General features: G+C 43.8%; 1 protein-coding gene across 4 annotated transcripts in view; it reads right to left on the bottom strand.

Moving 5' to 3' along the window:
* Positions 1-7146: 7146 nt before the first annotated feature.
* The window catches only part of SMURF2 (SMAD specific E3 ubiquitin protein ligase 2), a 117078-nt gene continuing 104229 nt past the window's right edge, over positions 7147-19995 (bottom strand). For 3 of the 4 annotated variants that reach the window (XM_075903922.2, XM_075903919.2, XM_075903920.2), the window contains 8 exons: positions 19672-19775; positions 16434-16548; positions 15827-16005; positions 15463-15600; positions 15107-15227; positions 13135-13336; positions 9911-9986; positions 7147-7656 (listed from right to left, as the gene is read on the bottom strand). In XM_075903922.2, the coding sequence (XP_075760037.1) occupies positions 7557-7656; positions 9911-9986; positions 13135-13336; positions 15107-15227; positions 15463-15600; positions 15827-16005; positions 16434-16548; positions 19672-19775 (1035 nt within the window). In that variant the 3' untranslated portion in view covers positions 7147-7556. Of the gene's footprint in view, positions 7657-9910; positions 10057-13134; positions 13337-15106; positions 15228-15462; positions 15601-15826; positions 16006-16433; positions 16549-19671; positions 19776-19995 lie in introns of those variants that run through there. The other variant, XM_089772031.1, reaches the window with a different exon arrangement.

Here is a 19995-nt window from a genome sequence, read left to right as displayed (position 1 = left end):
GGCCCCTATCAATGTCTTAAGTCAGCTTCTGAAATGTGTGACTGCAAAATAAAATGACACAACAATGATGGCAGCTCTTTAAAATAAATCATCACCTGAGCAAGTTCCTTGTGAAAGAGCAGGTCAGAATGGGCATGCCATGCACTCTTTGACGTACAAATCAGTTACCCCAGTAAAGGCTGGGCACACCTCACAGTGTACACAGCCTTACAGCATATTGCTCATGGGATACACATACATATGATTTAACCAGGAGTATATTCCTGTACAGGTTGAGTCTCTCTAGTCCAGCAACATCAGTGGTCCAGCATGATTTCAGTTAGCTGACTGGCCACATATCATGGATGTGGCCAAGTTTCTCAGGGTCCCATCAAGTTTGTCCTGGCAGTCCGTGTTCTATACTGTTATTTAGGTCTTAGTTACTGCTAAATGTCTTCAGGCTTACTAAGCAGTGTGAGTGTTTGTTAGTAATGCTGCTAGACCAGGGGTGGGTAATAATTTTTGATAGGGGAGACACTCTAAGCTTGGAGAGTAGTTAAGGGCCACATTCTTCCATGGTATTAATGGAAGTGCAAGGTCTGGGATGGAGGTTGGATCCAGAAGGAAGGCTGAAGTAAGAGAGAATGGAGTCTGGGGAGGGACTGGGGTGCCAGAGGCAGGCTCTGGCCAAGACACTTACCAGCCAGCAGCCAAACTAACATGCCTGCAGAGCTTACAGTGTTTCTGCCTGCCCAGCCACGTGATTGAGTGAGTAACTGAGCAGGAGGGAGAGGTTGTGCTTGGTGAGTGCCTAATATTCAGGCAGCTCCCATTGGCCATAAGAGAGCACCCGCAGCCATGTTTCTGAGTGGCATGCAGGACAAGCAGGGGAGCCTGCCTGGGACCAGACTAAAGAGGTTCAAGCTGCAGTATTTTGGCCCTTTAAAGAGCTAGTGCTAAGAGATTACAGTACTTGTGCCCAATTCTGTCCTCAAACAAGCTTGTCACCTTATTGTTAAAGTAGTTCTTAATTACTCCATGCATTTAAAAATCTAGAACACTTTTTGCTGAAGAATCAAACTGGTGGAAGAACTTCCACACTCTTAATTACTTCCTAGAGAGAAAGCATATTAATGTTTTTACATTTCAACTTTACACTGGTTTTCTATACACTACTATCATCAGATTGCTGTAATTACTCCACTTACAGATATTAATTAAAGCCTGCCTTCGTGGTGGGAATATCTACAGAAGTAAAAAACCATGTTAATATTTGTACCTGGTTGAGGTAGATAGTAAAACTGTTTTTCAAGATGAAATAGTTTGCTTTACTGAGCTACTTGGAAAGTCACTGTCCTAATACCACAGTGCAAACATTTAGATCTAAAAATAAATCGACATCTTGTTACTCTACTGCAGTGTTTTTCCGTCGAGAGCCCAGCACTTTCCCCCATCCCCTGTTAAAGAGACAGACCCTTTTTGCAGCAGGTTGGTGGGTTTTTTTTTTCTCTCTCAACAAATTTACCTGCCAACCCTAGGGAGTCCTTGAAGTTCTTTCAAGCTGAAAAAGGGTTCCATGGCCAAATAAAATTGGGAAACACTGCTCTAACAGTCTATTTGAGAACAGACCAGTAAGCAGTGGGTTTGACCATGATGGTGTGAAGCAGGGCTACTCAATAGGCAGCCTGTGGGCCACATGCAGCCCATGGCCTGTTTGTTTGTGGCCGATGGTGAGAGCCAGAACAAAATAGTAGTCAATATAATGGTCTTCTGTTAAGCGTTTTAGTAGTTAAATTCCTGGACTGTCATTGCTCAAAAAAGTGCTGTCATAAGGGTGGAAATCAGGTAAATATTGCGTTTTATTATCATCAGCAGAACTGACTTAAATGGGGCTTGTGTGTTGTGTAGTCTTGCTTTAATCTTTGTATTCATGCCTCTCAGTGTGAAAGAAGCTATTTGCATTTATATTTGCATGTACATGCAACCACACTTAAGTTGTGGCCCTCTACATGGGCTGTATCATTGTGGCTGCCGGGGCTTTCAAAGTTGAGTATAAAGCATAATGTATTCAACTTGCTTTTACCATCCTCAACATAACCTATTCAGTTGTCATGTTGAAGTACAGCAGCCTAGCTCTAACCTATGCTGACAGTACATTTAATGCAAAGATCCTAAAGCTAACCCTGAATCCAATGTTCAGTGTCCATCTACGACTTGCTGCCAAATGTCTGCAGTTGAAAGGCAACTCCTGTACCTGTCACTTATCTCCACTACTGAAATATATGGACTAGTAAGTTAAGTATAAGAGTAAGCCACAAGTGTGCAGGTTCTGGTTGGAGTGCTACAAACAGTATTCTGGCCTTACAGGCAAAGTAAGTATCTGAATGGTGTTTGAAAGATAACTGACATTAAATCACAGTGCGAATTGGTAACTGTGAGGGGGTTCACTCACCACCGCAGCACCCCCTGCCGTCTGTCCTCGAAATTAGCTCTTTTGGCTGGCGGGGTACCTTCCCTCAGGTGGTGGTTCCCCTCTTTCTTCCAGGCCGCGGCGTCCTCTTCAATACACTGCCCTCCGGCAGTGCCCAAGTCAGTCTCTGAGCCCCCCTTCCGGGGGTTGTTGTTTCTCCCCCAGGCCGTTATTCAGGCCCTGCAGTCTTGGGGTTTGCTTGGCCAGAGCTCCCCTACCCCTGCCTTGCCTCCCCAGCCCTGCCCTAGCTCCAGGGAGCCTCCTACTCCCCCAGCAGCCAGGCTTTCACTGCCCTCCCCAGGAGCAGCTGCCCATGCTCTTATATAGCGTCCAGCTGGGCCCTAACCACCTAATACAGCCTCAGCTGGGGCTAAACTCCCAGGCCCTGGGATTTGCCCTTAAAGGGCCAGTGCAGGGCGAACACCCTGTCACAGTAACAAAAGAACTTGAGTCTAAGTTTTAAATCCACCCCCAGACAGGCAGCAGGTAGGGTGTCCCGGTGTCCAGTATTGACTCGGACAGTCTGGTATTTTCTCCTCCTGTCCAGTAAAAAATTCAGAAAATACCAGACACCTAAGATGTCCGGTATTTTCTGATGTTTTTCCTGGCCAGGAGGCGAAAATACCAGGTACTTACCTGGTTCCACAGAGGAGCTGTCTGGCCCAGAGCAGGAAGACAAATGGCAGATAACCATCGGCAGCCTATTAGGGCCAAAAAGCCTGAAAGGCATTTCTTAAAAGGGGCCATGCTGGTTTTTTTCCCTCTTAACTCTTGGGGTCCCTTCCCCCCCTTTTTTGGGGGGGGGATTGGTATTTTTGGTTAAACCATCTGGCAACCCTAGCAGTAGGAAGTGTGCCTGAGTACTGCCCAGGTAAGCCCAAGCCACTGCCCCAGCCTGAATCCCCCACAACCTGGAGCCCCCATCCTGCACCCTAAACCCCTCATCCCCATCCCAGAGCCTTTGCACTCCAACCCTCTGTCCCAGTCCTGAGCCCCTCAACCCCAGTTCCACCCTAGAGCTCACACCCCAGCTGGAGCTCTCTCACTCCTGCACCCCCAGCCTCTGCTCCAGCCCTCAGCCCCCTCCCCATGCTCAGAACCTCTTGACCCCACTCCATCACATGAGTTTATGTGCACCAATACGAAGGTAATATGCCGCACATCCACTGCCACATTGGTGCACATAGAATTCATTCCGCACAGGGTAAAAGTCAGAGGGAATGCTGCTCTCCACTACCGGAGCTGACTCCCTGAACATCTTTAAAGTTACCAAAATGAACATTCCAATTAAAAACGTCAAATGTTTTTAAACCATTGATGCTGTGACAGTGCAAACAGCATACCATTTATTGCTCAACTTCTGCATGGGTACATTAAGTTTTTTTAAACCATTTTATACAGATGTTTTGTTAAAGCTCATGTAACGGATGGCAATACAATGAACATCAATGCTAAAAACACTCTGTAATAAATATAATGGAAATGAGAAAATAAAACTCAGTTTGTGGAGGGGAATTATACTTGTATATAAACTAATTACAGCTACAGACAAAGCTTGGGATGTGATAGTCAAAAACCTAGTATATAGTGTTAAATACAACAAAGAGCACCTGTTAACTCTGTGGTGCAGTTTAAAATCTGAAGCAACGTGAGCATGCTATATTAAGCTGTATGATGCATACTTTTGATATAGAAGCAAAGTTTTTACTTCCATCAATGGAACCAGTTTTTAAACGCACCAGAAGTTTAATACAGATGTAGCGCTGTTGAACAAAAATACAAAAGGAAAACTTGTGTGCTCTGGACTCTAGTATAACAAAAATGGAAAAAAATAAATCAGTTTAGAGAAGCTGAACCTATGTGCAAAAAAAATTAGAATACATACTGTACAAAGCACCATTACAAAACTCTTTACACCGAGAAATTAAATCCTCTGAAACTTAACTATGTGCTGTATATTTGAAATCTACAGAACAGTCACTGTTCATAATTAAACATTCATAATGAAAAGCAACAGCATGAAAACATGATGCAGCATTTCTCTAAAATGACTTTAATGCAACTCAAGAATGGATAAAGTAAAACCCAGAAAGGAGGAGAAGCTGAAATAAATATTCACATTAATCATGGGGTGAAAGTCCAAGGTTCAATGCATCATAGGGCTTAGCACCAGTTTGAGGGAAAATGGCTGACAATTTTGGAACTAAACCTTCATGGGTCACTACTTTGCAAAATGTATTAAATTTCTGGCCAGTTGGGGTGCTTTATTTAAAGCTCTTACTTGTCATGAAGGTAAAAAGGCACTCCAAATATTTGATATATTCATTGTAACTAGTCAAAGATGTAGAGATATTAATTTTGTCTATCCATATAGATTTTCCAACAATAAACTGGTGGTAGTACAGAGATTACACAATACTAAAATGCTTAGCAGGAAAGCAATGCACCCACAGCTAAAACTACCATGTAACTTCAAAAATTGGGTTAGACGGCATACAGGGTTTTTGTGTGCGTGTACGTGCTTGTAAATTCCAATAAACCCCTACATTGGATTCAACATCTCAAACCTATAATACACGCTGATGGGATCTGGGCCGGCTATAGGTGTGTTTTCCGGGTGCTTAGTTCAGGGAGTAGACTATAGTCAGGAGGGAGATGCATACCTGAAGCAGCAGAGGGATCAGCAGAGGCCATCAAGAGACCTTGTACATGGGCAGCTCCAAAGAGGCATTGAGCTGCAGCAGCTGAATGTGGGGAATGCAGTGTTTGTGCTCTGTGTTCCAGGGCTGGGTCCTCAGGTATCTCAGACCTGCATTGCCCTTTCACCTGGATGAGGCCTGGTTGTGTTAATACACTGCAGGGAAGAGCTGCTTGCAGGGTGAAGGGAGTCACATAGGATGAGACTTGTCTAGAAAAAAATCCCAGCCACATAACAAACAGCCACTTCTCCCAGAGTGGTGCTGTCAATAGGCAGCACTGCTTCTTCCTTTTGGATGGGGGATGTAGTGCAACTGTCCCCCACAACCTCGCATGCCAAACCCTTGCACATCACTAATGATGTTTCCAGCCTGCGAAGTGATACAGGTTAACCCGTTTCTAGAGAGCAATCCAACTCATAGCCTCTGAGGTTGGGAAGGTTTTTGTAGAGGCCATTACCACTCAACTTGAATGAGCCCAGCAAGTCCTCAAAATGAGGAAAAATGTGTGGCAGACTCCCAGCCCAGCTGCCAAAGCAGATCTCTTGGCTGCTTCCGGTGCACTGACCTAACCTGCCCACTGTGCACGAGCCCAGGCTGGTATGTTTCTTAGCAATCAGTCTACTGAGGAAAATAAGTGAAAACTGTAGATTTTGGGCTACCAACGATGGTATGATCTTGTTAAGGCTGCTCTCCAATAGACATACTATTAGGTTTTTAACCAGTCATTCTAATAAACATAGACCATTAACAACTTATGTGCTGTAGCAGTCAGATTTGGCAGAATGAATTCATGTGTTGACAGATTCACAAACTACATAAAATAGATTTAAAAAAAAAATCACTGTTTCATTATTTAACTTGTACTGTGAAAGGAAATAACTGTTTACATCCCATTGTCTTAGTAAGCTCATTAGGCTTGTTTTCCAATGTAAACTAGTGCACATTTATGGTGATTAATTATAAAACCAATTTTAAAACACTGATTAGAAAAATTTGAAATTCCCTCCAAACGTGGCTGCCCTCATGATGGTGCAGGAAGGCAGGCAAAATGCCAGTTACACATTACCTACCGATCATGCAGAAGAATGTGGATAGAAAAACTGGGCAGTGAGTAGCTTAACATTTCCCATGCTCCATGAAGACAGCATGCTGCCCTCACAGTAGGATACTCATTTGAGCAGCCCAGGTTAGTTCCCATTTGAATTAACCATATTCTTGCATATATTTACTCTGAGTTCTACAACCAGTGACAAGGTTGTGCTTTAACCACTTCATTTTCAAAGCACATCAACATCATGCATGTTGGTTAATAGATGAACTTTACTAACAGTTTGAGTTAGTTACTCTTCCATTGTTGTAACTTACACAAACCCATGGGACATGAGCAGCCAAACAAAGATTAAACATGGTTTACCTGATAAGTCTGTAAGCATCAACAAGTACACAATGTGAATTGGCTGCATCTGAACATAAAAAACTTTGGTTCATCAGACAGATACAATGGGTTCTGAAACATGAACTGATGGCCAGCAGAAGACTGTCAACATCACCTCATCAGCATGCTTTAAGGATTTTTAAAAAATGTCGCATTTCTGTTTTAAATTGAAAGCAAACCAAAAATACTTTTGACAATATCAACTTGTTACAAAAATGCTTGTTTAAAAAAACTAAATGACCAACACTCTTTAAAAAAGGGGTCTATTCCATGTTTAACACAAAGTACTGTACCAAATGCAGCATTTCATTCAGCTTAGGAATCTTGACGACTGATAGAAACAGGACCCAGAATTTCATGTCTGTAATTCATGCTTGAAAAATATAAAAAGCCCCATTCTGGGTAACATTTAAGTTGACCATATAATGCAGAATACAATATTTCATTATAAGAAAACGTAGTTAACATGTAAGTGGCTGTAATTAAAAAGATTAATGATTCTTTTAGTCAATTTTATGCAAAGTTAGAATAATCCAAATTTTAAAAAAAATAACAAGTATAGACACTGTTCAGTATGTTTATTCAAGGTGAAACGTGATTGGTACCGACTGCTGAAATTCAGTCTTGTTGTCTGAGAGAATAGAAATCAGGTAGGCAAATAGAATAGTTAACAGCTTTACAAAAATAGTAGTAGTCTTTACGTGTAGAATACTGCTTAACTGTTGAAATGTAAAAGTCAGCATTCTGTATCTTCAAGATATTAGTTTTTAATAGCAGCTGAATGGTTCCATGGCAAGAGCCACAGAACCTATTTTCTTGAAAAAAAATCCAAAATTGTCCTTTCCCTCACAGTGTTCTTTAGGAAAAACGGGAAAGTATTCCTGTATTTCAAGCATTTCTTGAGTCTTGGCTGAGGGGAGGGCTTTCTGGCTGACAGGAGTATAAATAGAGTCATAGGTAAGTCTGCAAAGGGTCATTCCACAGCAAACCCACATGTTTCTTCAATGGCGGTTAGCAGCTTCTCATACAGCTTGTCATAGGTTTCGTAGGGAGGAATGTCTATTCGATTAAAGCTGTTAAGAAAAAAAAAAGTTTTTTCGAGTGAATTTCAACTCTCCTGAGAAATCCAAGATGGATGCAGTTCTGTTGCGCTTAAAACTGCATTTAACACCCTTAAACTACTTTGGTGATAAGCATTCAACTTCTTGTATTATATATCTAAATTACAATAGCCAACATAACTACATCAATATAAAACTCCCCCCAGATTATATCCTATTGCAGGGGTGGGCAAAATATGGCCTGAGGGCTGGATCTGGTCTAATATTTGTGTCCAGTCCACCATGATTCCCTGGGCTACTCAAACACCTGGGGCACAGAGGGGTGTTCAAGCAAGCAGGCTGTCTGCCTGCCATGGCCCCACATCACACCTGGAAGCAGCCAGCTGCATGTCTCTGTGCATCCTTGGTAGAGAGACAGCACACAAAGACCCACTGCTCCTCTCCCCCTATGGGGTGCTCAGAGAGATGCCAGAAGCAGCCCCGCTGGGTAACACCTGTGTTAAATACCTCCTGGCCAAAGCCTGCACTTCACACCCCCTCCCACACTCCAATTCCCTGCCCCAAGCTGGAACTTCCTCTTGCACCTAAACTTCTCTAAGACCCCACACCAGCTTCATTAATACACTTGAAATGTGTAACCTGTGACAACTTACAAAACTCGTGGAATTCCCCCCCCCCTCCCAGCAAAATGTACAAGATCAATGGACAAGTGTCTATAGTAATATGAGGGCCTAAAACAAAAGCCCAGGTACCACAGGCCTGGTCTGAGGCCTAGCTAACAAAGGATAAAACATGGGTAGCAAAGCAAAGCTAAGCTGTGAGTAAGAGACAGCCTCCTGCTCACAGAACTTGGCATGAACAGGGCTGAGAAAGGAAAACACTAATTGGTAATAGGCCCAGGTGTAAAACAGTAATTGGTACTGGTCATAAGTTGAAAGCCCATGGTACCACCAGCTCATTAAAAAGGACCTTGGTACAAATTCCCCGCAGTCACAGACCCACATTCAGGGAAGGTTCTAAAATGACAACATGATGGATAGACACTTTCTAATCAGATCACGAGGTACAGGGTGGCAACCTGACAAGTCAGGAGTGAGGTGTAATTCGTTTACACCTGTCTATAAAATGGTGTTTTGGGGGGACAGTCTTTGTCCAGCCCAGGGGCAGTGGGAGTTTCCCACTGGTTGTGCAGAGGCCATCGTTGTAAGTCAGGTCTTGGCAAAATATGGCTGGTGGGCCGGATCTGGCTCGTAGATGCTGCAGTGAGCCCCACACAGGATCCCTCTTGCCTCGCCCCACCCACACGCCGCTCAGAAACGCGGCTGCTGGGCAGTTTTTCTTTTAAAACTAAGTCAGGAGGGAAGAAAGCTTTAGGAGCTGATCCCAGCCCCAGCACAATCCCATTGGCTGGTTTCTGGCCAGAAACTGGCCGGTGAGAGCTGCCCGTTGGAATAACAGGAAGCCACAAAGCACAACCCCATTCCCCTCCTGCTCAGTTACTTCCTCAAGCACATGGCCGGGAAGGCAGAAACATTTTAAGTTCTGAAAGCAGGCTGGTTTGGCTGCTGGCTGGCAAGTCACCTGGCGAGAGCCTGCCTCTGGCACCCCAGCCCCTCCATTCTCCAACCCTCTGCCCCTCACTCAACATACCCAAATCATCTGCCCCCTCCTGCACTCATATACCCTCCCAGATCTGGCACCCCAATCTCCTGCCCCAGATAACAGTTCCCTTCTGCCCCAACTCACAACCCAAATCCCTGCACCAACTGCTGCACCCCAATTCCCTTTCATAGGTCACCGTCCAGCCCACTGCACCCCCATCCAGTACCCCAGATCACAACTGCCTCCTTCACCCAAACTCCCTTCCTTACCCAAGCTCCCTTCTGCATCCAACCACGATTAATATCATGGAAGAGTGCGGCCCTCGACCACTTTCCAAATGCTTCAACTGGCCTCCCCGTTGTAAGTATGTGTGTGTAGTGATTTGGCAGAGTCTACTGACCACTATTACTGTACTTGGCTCAATAAACCTGGCCAGGCATCTTTGATCCTTATCTAATTTGTGGTCTATGGGTGCCTTCTCGAGGTCTGCAATGCTCATAGGGCCCACATCATTGAGCACACACGCAAGCAGCCTTCTGGTTATCATCATCGACAGAGCCAGAGACCTGTCTGGACACCTTGGCAGTAAATCGTCCTGACTACAGTGTCCATTTAGCAAAACACTAGTATTTTTATGGAGACTGAAAACTTAAAGTGGTCTTACCAGGTATGAGCTTTCGGCAAGTTATTAGTGCTGGCATCGATCTGGTGTATTGTAAATAGCCTGGGCCCCGCAGCACCTGCAAATCCAGTAAAGATGAATTCTCTAGCACTAATACACGATATCACCCCCAAACTGCTATCTTGTAACTGTTAGGAAGGCAGAGAGAGACGTAGACAAGCAAGGGAGACAGATGAGCCATTTACTAAGGAAATGAACACAGTACAATATTGTGGCAGGGAGGGAGAGAACACACATAACAGCAAATAGAAAAGCTGTTGCGTAACATTTCCCCGTCGGACAGAAGTTTGGCTGTCTTCAGACATGCGCAACACTACTAAGACTGTTGAAGCCGATGAGAGATGCACAAGAACTAGCAGAACAAGTTTCAGTCTGCACAGCACTAACATAATAAGCAGAGCTTGATCTACAGTGTTTGCATTGGTATCATTATTTCTATTAGGCGTTTGATTTTTTTGTATACTAGGACAAGCCATAGCATGGCCAGTCATTCCACTAGAGCCAATTTCTCCTCAGACCAGAAAAATCGACACTGGTGTAAGCACATTTATGGCTATACTAGAAGATTTACCTACTATTGCTCAGGTCCTTAACTCAATTAATTTTTGTTTTTTGGAAAATAAAATGGAAATATCCACGCTTAATTTAAATCATTGCTCTGGGGTGGGACTGGGGATGAGGGGTTCAGTATACAGGCTGTTCTAGGGAGAGAGGACTACCCCAGACACGTCTCACTGCAGCAGCTTGGGCCAGTGGCATAGCCAGGGGAGGGGAGCATGCGCCCCAGCTGGGGCAGGTTAGTCTGCTTCCTGCACTCCCCAGCCAAAGCACTTTCCCCTTGCTCTCTGACAAGGGAACAGCCAAGAATATTCCAGTACAAATCAGGTGGGGGACAGCTTCCTATGGGGGCGCCTGGGGGGAGGCTCGGAGCTGGGGCAGTCCTGGACTGTGGAGTGTGCCCCCCCAGCCATCCCCCTTCACTTTCCTGGTGATTCTATTTCCTTTTCTGTATGGTTTTATGAAACCGTAGTATTGCAGGGACCTATACCATCTTAGGAACCCAAAGGCTAAGGCTGGCCTCATGTGAAGAAGGCTGGAAGGGATGGTTGGTTTCCAGAACCCCTGGTTTTGGTAAGTTGCAATTAGTAACACAAGGTATTTGCTCAGTTCAAATCCAGTCTAATTGGTCAAGAAAATACTTCTCGTTGGTGAATGTGTTCTCTCAGGTGAGGGTTGGGCAATCATTTTCACAGGGGGGGCCAATTCATGAATTTTGGTACAAGGTCATGGGTGGAGGCTACACAGAGAGAGAGTGTCTGAGTGTGAAAGAGACTGTGTGAGAGGGACAGACTGAGAGTGTGGGGCATTGACCACAGACCGGGTGTGTGTGACAGTGACACGGTGTGTGTGTGCTGGCTGCTGCTGGGTACATTTGTGAGAGAAGCCACACTATCTCTTTAAGACAGCAAAAGCTGTCCTGCTCTGTTGTCCCCCCAGCTCTGCAGAGATTGCGTATGGGGAGAGGGGGGAAGAGAGTGAGAGCACAAGCACTGAAATCTTAGAAACAGTGCACTGTCTCTTAAGATAGGCACTCCTCCTATCACTGATCAGCCATGCTTCAGATTGGAGGTTTCCCTCTCCCTGACCTCTACTCTGCAGAGATGAGGTACAGGGGTAGGGGACACCTTGATTGCAGCTCTTCCCTCTACCCCGCTAGGAAGAAAAGGGAGCAGGACGGAGCAAGGTGGGGAGGGGGCAGCTGAACACATTCTGCTGGCTGTACGTTTGCACGCTCTGCTAATCAAGTGGGCAGGCCAGAGAGAAATACTTGGCAGGCTGGATTTTGCCCATCTTAGGCACTTTGCTTCATCTTGAGAAAGCAAAGAAGAGGACCACAGAGGGTTGAGGTCCTTGCCTCTGATTCTGTTCACCTAACGGCATGGATGACAAAGTCAGAACTATTGCTGCAGGAAGGTATAAGGAGGAAGGCATAATGCAGCTGGCTAATGAGATACATTCTATCTATTCGTGGGCTGCTCACAGGCATGTGGCTCCTTCCATGAAGAAGTCAACATCACAAATCTCTCTCACACCTGTTATAGTCACAAAGAAGTTACTTGTTGGCTTTTCTGACCATGAAGTCAATTATGGACAGCTGCAGAGGCGGTGAGGGATTGTAATAAACTGATTACAGAACAGGCTGCCAGAAAAAAAAAAAAAAAAAAAAAAAGCAGCCAAGAGAATCATATACGGGTCTCTAATGTCCAGAGTTTATTACAATTAATTAGAAAAGACTAGAGAAAGAAGTGCTTTAGCAAGTAAAAGAATAGAGCAGGTTACAGCCAAGAATATGAGACAGAAGAGTACAGTATCAGATAAATGATGATGGAAACAACTATTAAGACCACTGAAAACCCCATTGTAGTAACAAAAACTAGGGATGTTAGACGTAAAGTAATTGAATAGTCATGTAACCACATGAAATCTTTGTGGTTATGACTATTCGATAGTCCCCAGGGGCGGGGACAGCAGCCAGTACGCTCCTGGCCCCACTCCCGCGGAGCCCCCTGCCATTCTGTGCTGTGGTCCAGAGGCAGCTGTGTGGGATGGCAGGGGAAGCCAGTCTGCGAGGAGAACCAGTATAAAACCCAGCTCCCCACATAGACCATATCTCCTGCCACCCCTCCCCCCCCCGTCCGTGGGGGGGGGGGCGGGTAAGTTGTCTGACCAGCCTCTGTTAAGGGGAGATGGGACCCCCCGCAGACAGAGGCTGCTGTTGCAAAGCAACCTCTGTCCATGGCAGACCCAGGCTCTCCACGGACAGGGGCTGCTCCATGGGATGTGGAGCAGCCTCTGTCTGCAGGGTGCTTGGGCCCGCCTCAGACAGAGGCTGTTTCGCAGCATCACGGAGCCAGTGCTAGGGGGAACTGCCTTTAAAGTCAACTCCGCGCAGCACCTGCTCCTGCTCTCCCCCCTCAGCTGAAAGGCAGTGGGGGAGGTGGGAGGGAAAATGCGTATAGTTGAGAAGATGAACCGGTAAACCTAGGCTTATTGGTTACTTGTATAATTGACTACATGTTGACATCCCTAAAACAAGCAAAGTCACAACACAGATCAATTATCTTATTTTTATGCAAAGTTTCTGTAATGTCCTAATCCTTTGCCCACATGGATCCCTTTTAAGGCAGTTCCCGTAGACCTTTTACCTTGTAACGCTTTAAAACCCTGAAGAGGCACTCTGGATGAGCCGGTTACAAACTGGAGCAATCGTGCTCTCCTCTCTTCATCAAAGAACTCCACAGCTTTCCAGAACCATTTCACAATATTGCTGTCTGGGGTACAGTGTTTTAACCTAGTATTTGCCTTCCAGTCATTAACATCAATCTTTCCAAGTCCACAAATGATGAGCTGTTAATTGAATACATCATCGCTGATCAATAAAAACAAGTGAGCTATGCATCAAAATACAATGCAGGTTTAAAAATACCAATAAATTTCAATGTGAATTGAAAGTTACAGGCTCTCTCTTGTTTAAAGGCACATATACAATTATATCATTTTATTCTGTAGTAAGAAATGTCATACAATGTATCCATTTTCAAGGTGTCCTATTCAAACTTCATTTCCAACAGAGCAGCCAACTTCCAAAAGTTGTATGGCAAAGATAATTTAGAGACCTTGAAAGTGTCTTGTGTTTCCAGATGTACATTTTACATGTCAAATTCTGCATTCAGATGTTGCATCACTGCCACTGAGTTCAAAAGGAGTTTTTTTATGAGTAGCTGGGGATATAATTTGGCTTTTAGAATTCAACCAATTATTTTTTCCCCCCTCCTAATATAACTTTTTATTGTAGTCGTATCCACGCATCTTATACAAATCAGATTAAACACATTTACAAGACAAATGCACAAGTAAAATGCATCTGGAACTTTGCTTAATTTTGTTATAACATTCATCCCGATTGTGTCAGAGTTTAAATTAAAAGGGTTTTATCACTGTCACATTTGAACAATTTCCATTTACAATTCAACAGCAATAGCCAAGTCCCTAGTGAAATTCATGGAGTCTCTGGCACATCTTTCTTTTTGGAGTTAACACTTTCCGTGGGTTTATAATGTTTTTATTTTGGGGAAGAAAGGTTGTCTTTGGGCACAGTGGAATTTCAATGTTGTGGATAGCATTCTTGTGAGAGTGGAAAGGCCTTTATCAAAAAAGAAGGTTTTGCAGTATTTCTGAAAGTGTCAAACTCTGGCTTTGTCTAAGCTTCTCTGGAAGCTGGTTCCTCTCAACAGAGAATACTTTGTCCCCAGTTCTCATAAGGCACATGAGAATGGACAAACTATCATAATATATTCCAGTCTAGAAACAACTTTACAAAAGGAAACAGGAAAAATATGGATAATTCATACTTGAGTCATTTTTATAAACCAAAACACACACAATGGCGCCATGGTTTTAGGCCATCACTGCAGAACTGGAGAGAGAGAAAAAATCCCAGCTATGGATTCTATATTAGATACTGTTTTTTAAAAACACAAATTGGGAACCTGCCGCATTTGCCAAGGGCAATACTCTATTGCAGGTGCTGGAGTTTTACATTTTATAGAGCACTTAGCAGCAGTACTCAGGCTCATAGATTTCTTTAAGGGTAATATATTGCCATGATAGCGAACACTATGGACCAGTATGAGCTGATTGTAGAGACTTCTGAACAGAAAACCAGCTTAACCAAGATACAAGAGAGGTACAAGAGGGAACCCTACATGCCCTACCACAATGTATTGAAATAAAGGAAGTGGATACTTTTACAGTCGCTATGAAACTCCTTATTCAGTCACTCCCAAGATTACCAAAAACAAAAGCCCAAACCTGTGTATATATACTCTGCTCAACAAGGTTAAACAATACTAACCACATGAGAGAGAAAATGCTTCAAAAGTTGACAAACAGAGCTACTGGTTCGGCAGAACAGACACAGAATGGAGAGTGTAAAAGATCAGTCTCACATTCCAGGGCCTGGGTGACCTTTGTGTTTAACTATGGCTCTTGTAATATTGCACCTGCAAAACCCAAAAAACACTGGGGATACAACTTAGCATGTTGTTTAGTCTCAGAAGAATGCATCAGCCTTTTATTGTTACACTTGACGACAAAATGTAACATTAGTGTACTGACCTCTAGCTCCTTCTCATCAAATGTCTTCAGCAGATGTTGTGGGATTACTTCATTAAATCCCTTCTGCAGTGCTAGAAACTGAGCTTCAATGCCTCGTAAAAAACGCCAGTTTACATAAAGCCTGCAAAAGCAAGTACAAATTTGTTTTGTGAAAAAATATATTTAAAAACACAATAACCTTGCACTTTATTCATCCAAAAATTAAAACAACAGCAACACCACAATACAATAAAACTACCATATTAGTGCTTAGAAAAATGTGGCACTGGCAGTAAGTTCATACAAGCCAAACTCTCTCCTGGAGGAAACATTAAAAAAAGCTTTCCTTGAGAAATAGATGGATGATTATTTAATACCTGACATATTCTTTTTTATTTTCCTCTGTAACAGGGATGCTTTTCCCATTGGGTTTCAGTTCATGTTGAATAATTTCTCCATAAGCATTGTGTTCCACACAGAACGTATGATCCAAGACACCTGTAATATCATTTTCTCTTGGGGAGGGAAACAAATGGCTCATTACAAAAGACATACTCTACAAATGTATTACACTCAAATACTTATGACAGACATCTCAATTTAATTTTCTAACCCGATTTGGTTTCAAAATACTGATAAGCAGCACAACACAAGAAGTTATATTACGTTTTAATATTTAGGAACACAAATAGCTTTTTTCTAACAATTTTAAATAGAATTATTAAATTGTGGAATACATACAGTATCCAAACTAAGCTGTTGTGAAGATCTGGGTCAACCAATTCCATGTCATCAAGAGTAATTGGCTTTCCTAGCAATTGCTTATAGAAAGGCAATGTGAAGCCCCCATCAATATAATGTCCATGAAACACAGCCATCCCCATAATCCGTCCAACAAAATGGAAATAGGATAAGTGTTCCTGGAATTAAAAAAGATAAAATACATGAATTTAACTAAATCTGGCTTCCTGAAAGAGTATATACTGGATTTCAAAATTTCAGAATTAAGATTTTTTTTTTTTTTGTAAAAAGTTTCTAGGTTTTCTGTTGCCACTCACTTTCAAAACAATCCAGAGATCCTATTACTAAGTACAGAAACAACTTGTATTCATACATTCCATAAAGCAATTCAAACATCTGGCACCAAGATTAAGTTGAAGTATTTGGTATTTTTCTCTGATTAATTCTAAATACAAAAGGGTCGTGCCACTGCACAAATTCAATTTCTAGCAATGCTAATGTGAGAATAAGACTCTAGTGTAAGGCATTCCCCATGTGCATTTGATTTGAAGATGAATTTCCTAGGTCATAGAAATAATGAATTCTATAAATTTGTCATCATTTGTACCGGATTAACTGCAGAGTCTGGATTGATTTGCAGCGTATAGATATCATCTCGTGAATACTGGAAGAGGCCGTAATATGGATTCAACATTTCATGAGACAACAGGTAAAGCCATTCCCTGGAGAAATAAAATAATTATTTTACTGCATGTTTCAGACAAATAAATTTCTATTTTGAGAGGTTGTGCAAAAACTAAGGTTTTCAACTATAAACATTTAAAGTGATTTAATATAGAGTTAAGCTAAAAACAGGATAGAAAGCAGAAATTACTTTTATTCACCCAATTAGCATATAGTACTTGAAAACAGCCGTTTTTCCAGCTCTCCAAGGCTCCTCTTCAACTTAAATCTCAATAGTTTCTAGATATTTCCACATTTTTAGGCATTACACATTTAAGACAAAGTTGTACTGTGTATATTTTACTCACTATACAAAACTGCTGTATGATACGTTTCCGAATATATCCATTACCTGAAGGCCATTTACATTAAAGGCTTCAATTTAAAGTGCTAAATAAATTTGCACTGATTGGTAAATATTGGTTTAAAGAGTGGAATGGAACAGTCTTAATTTTTCATATGGCTCCTTAGCTTTGCTTCTTTGGCTGCCAGCAAAGCAGAGGGCAGATTGTCCAAGGAATGCGAAGCAGAAGAATGACAAGTAAGAAAACACTAACAGAAGCACTGAAATGACGCTTTACTCTCGCTGTTATTTCTACTTTTGAAGCATTTTTGTTATAACCTAAAAAGCAGCCATAATTAAGTCAACAAAATATTAGATTGTTGTAAAAGTAATGATTAAATGTGACATCATCCAGGGATGGGAGGTTACATGAAGTAAATACTGTGTAGTTATGAAAAATCAAGTAAAGATATGTACAGCTCTGCAACTCCGAGATACCTGCTTTATATCCATGGATGTGGACATCTGCACACCGTGGATCAGATGCAGATACACATTTTGTATCCATGCAGGAATCTAAAAATATTTACTTCTATACAATATATAATAACTGCCTTGTGTCAATCATTACGACAACTTGCCATACTGTATCTAGACATGCCAAAGAAATATTGTCCAGTTTTGGGGGGCAGATGGATGCTTAAGAATGAAAGTAACAACTCTCTCTACTCATGCATTGTTTAGAATTGAACACAGAAGAGCTATTTGCCACAATAAATACCGTATATACTCGAGTATAAGCCGAGTTTTTCAGCACAGTTTTTGTGCTGAAAAATGCCCCCCTCGGCTTATACTCGAGTCAGCCTCCTGCTCGCGGGCGGGCTCAGCGCGTCTCTGCCGCCGGCCGGGTCTAGATGCATGAGCCCGGAGCTCCGGCCCCCCAGCCCCTGCCCCTGCCCTCCTGGCCCTTCCAGCCCCTGCCCTCTTGACCCTCTCAGCCCCCCTGTCCCCTCGCTCCCCGGCCGCCCCTTCACCTACCACTTCCCCGCTCAGACCCTTCCGACTTCCCGTAAAGAGTCCGGCCGTGGAGGCGCTCCCGGCCGCGGAATGGAGCGGAGCTGGGCCCCCGAGTGCTCCCGGGCGGGCTGCCGGGGCCGCGGGGCGGGGCGTGGCCCCCCGGCGGGGCGCTGTCAGGCAGCGGGCAGGGCTGGGCGGGCAGGTACGCAGCGCCCCTCCCCTCCCCCTGCCGGATCCCTCCGCGCCCCGCTGCCCGCGCGCTCCCCCTCCCTCCCCTACCCGGCCCGGCTCGGCTCGGCTCACACTGTTTGGGAGCAACCGGCCGAGGCGGTGGCTCCTGCGCAGCGAGCGAGTGCAGCAGGCCCCGGCCCCTTCGCCATGTCCCTCAAGCAGCAGCAGCAGCAGAAGACGGCCCAGGGCGCCAGGAACAACCGCAAACCCCCCGGCGGCAGCGGCGGCCCCGGCCTCCCGGCTACAGGGAGGCCCCATGCCAGGTGCGCATCAATGCAGCTGCCGGGCCCAGGGAGCGGCGGTAACCGGCCCGCGGCGCCGCCAGGCGGCGGGAGCTCTGCTGCGCCTAGGGCCAGCGCCACTGCCCGGGAGGCTCCGGTGGGTCCCGAACCGAGGGCGGGCGGGCAGGGAGCCTGGATCCGCCCGCCCCCCCCCCCCCCCCCGCTGGCTCATTTGCCCATCGACGCCTGGCCCAGGTCTCGCACAGCCCTCCCCCCCCCCCCCGCTGGCTCATTGGCCCATCGATGCCTGGCTCTGGTCTCTCACAGCCCCCCCTCCCCCCCCTGCTGGCTCGTTTAGAGGGGGCTCGTTGGCAGGCGAGGGGGCCAGAACGTGGGGGCTGCGGGGGCTGAGCTGTGGCTGTGCCTGCAGAACCATATTGTTTTTGTTGACCCCCTTTTCCCCTTACAGAGCTAGGTTATTGTTTTTCTTTGAAATAAATATTCATGTAATTTTATTGGTATCTATCTTCATTTTTTACATTTACCAGTAGCTGCCTCATTTCCTACCCTAGGCTTATACTCGAGTCAATACTTTTCCCCAGTTTTTTGTGGTAAAATTAGGTGCCTCGGCTTATATTCGGGCCGACTTATACTCGAGTATATACGGTAAATTAACATTTGTCTCAACTTATTTCATTCACAGGTCATGCATCCATACGTCAAAAAGGAGGCATATTATGTCTGTATTACAGTAGCGTCTACGTGATTTTGCAGTAGGAACAAGGACTTCACATGTTATACTGGCAAGTGTTCTATCAAACCACTTTAAATTATGTTTAGACTGAAAAATTTGCTACCAGCAGATAAAAATGTTTTTAACAAGTGAAACATTAAAATAGGCTTTATTTCCCTACTCTAGTAATTGCTAACATTTGACTTTAAATCCTAGGCAAGTTATTTCATTCAAAACTACAATATTAGACTCATTTGTCTTCCCAAAAATGTATCACAAGGTAAAGTCAGGCCTTAATGGTGTAAACTCTCTAAGAGCTCAGCTTCAGTAACCAGAGTTGTGTGTGTTTTGGGGGGATGGGGTAAGAGGGAACAACTACATCTTAGCAGACTTACTAGAAACATAGCTCACATTTAAAATGCATCTCCATCAAGTCATTTTGCAGAGTTACTTATAGGATACTAATTTCTTTGTTGGTGTTACTTTCTACTCTAAAGAAATACCAGAAAACTGAGAAATAATTTTGCCATGCAAGTTATTAGTGGAACACACATTAAAAAGAAGACTTTTTAAAAAGACAAGTTACGTAGAAGCAAGATAGCATAGTAGATAATTTAGGTAAAGTTTTCTTGAATACCTGGCAACCCCTCCATAATCAAGACCTTCTTCTCCACGAAATTTTATCATTAATCGCTTCCATAGGTCTTTAGGCCTCATCTTCATGACTTGCCTGTAAGACTCCTGTAATCACAGAGTCATATTCACAGATATTCATGGATAGACATCCTACTGCTATTTGTTATGATAAATCATTTGACTTTCAGAACCTAAATCACAGAATGTCCTTTAAGTTATTAACTACCATTTCTCATGCACTAGATTTTTACTATGGTTTTCTAGATACATAACATTAACTGACCAAAAAAGAACAGTCATGCAAGAAAAGCATAATAAATTGCTT

This window comes from Pelodiscus sinensis, chromosome 20 (assembly GCF_052426305.1).
Source record: "Pelodiscus sinensis isolate ZL-2025 chromosome 20, ASM5242630v1, whole genome shotgun sequence".
Taxonomy (NCBI): domain Eukaryota; kingdom Metazoa; phylum Chordata; order Testudines; family Trionychidae; genus Pelodiscus; species Pelodiscus sinensis.
This window is presented reverse-complemented; position numbering and strand designations above follow the sequence as displayed.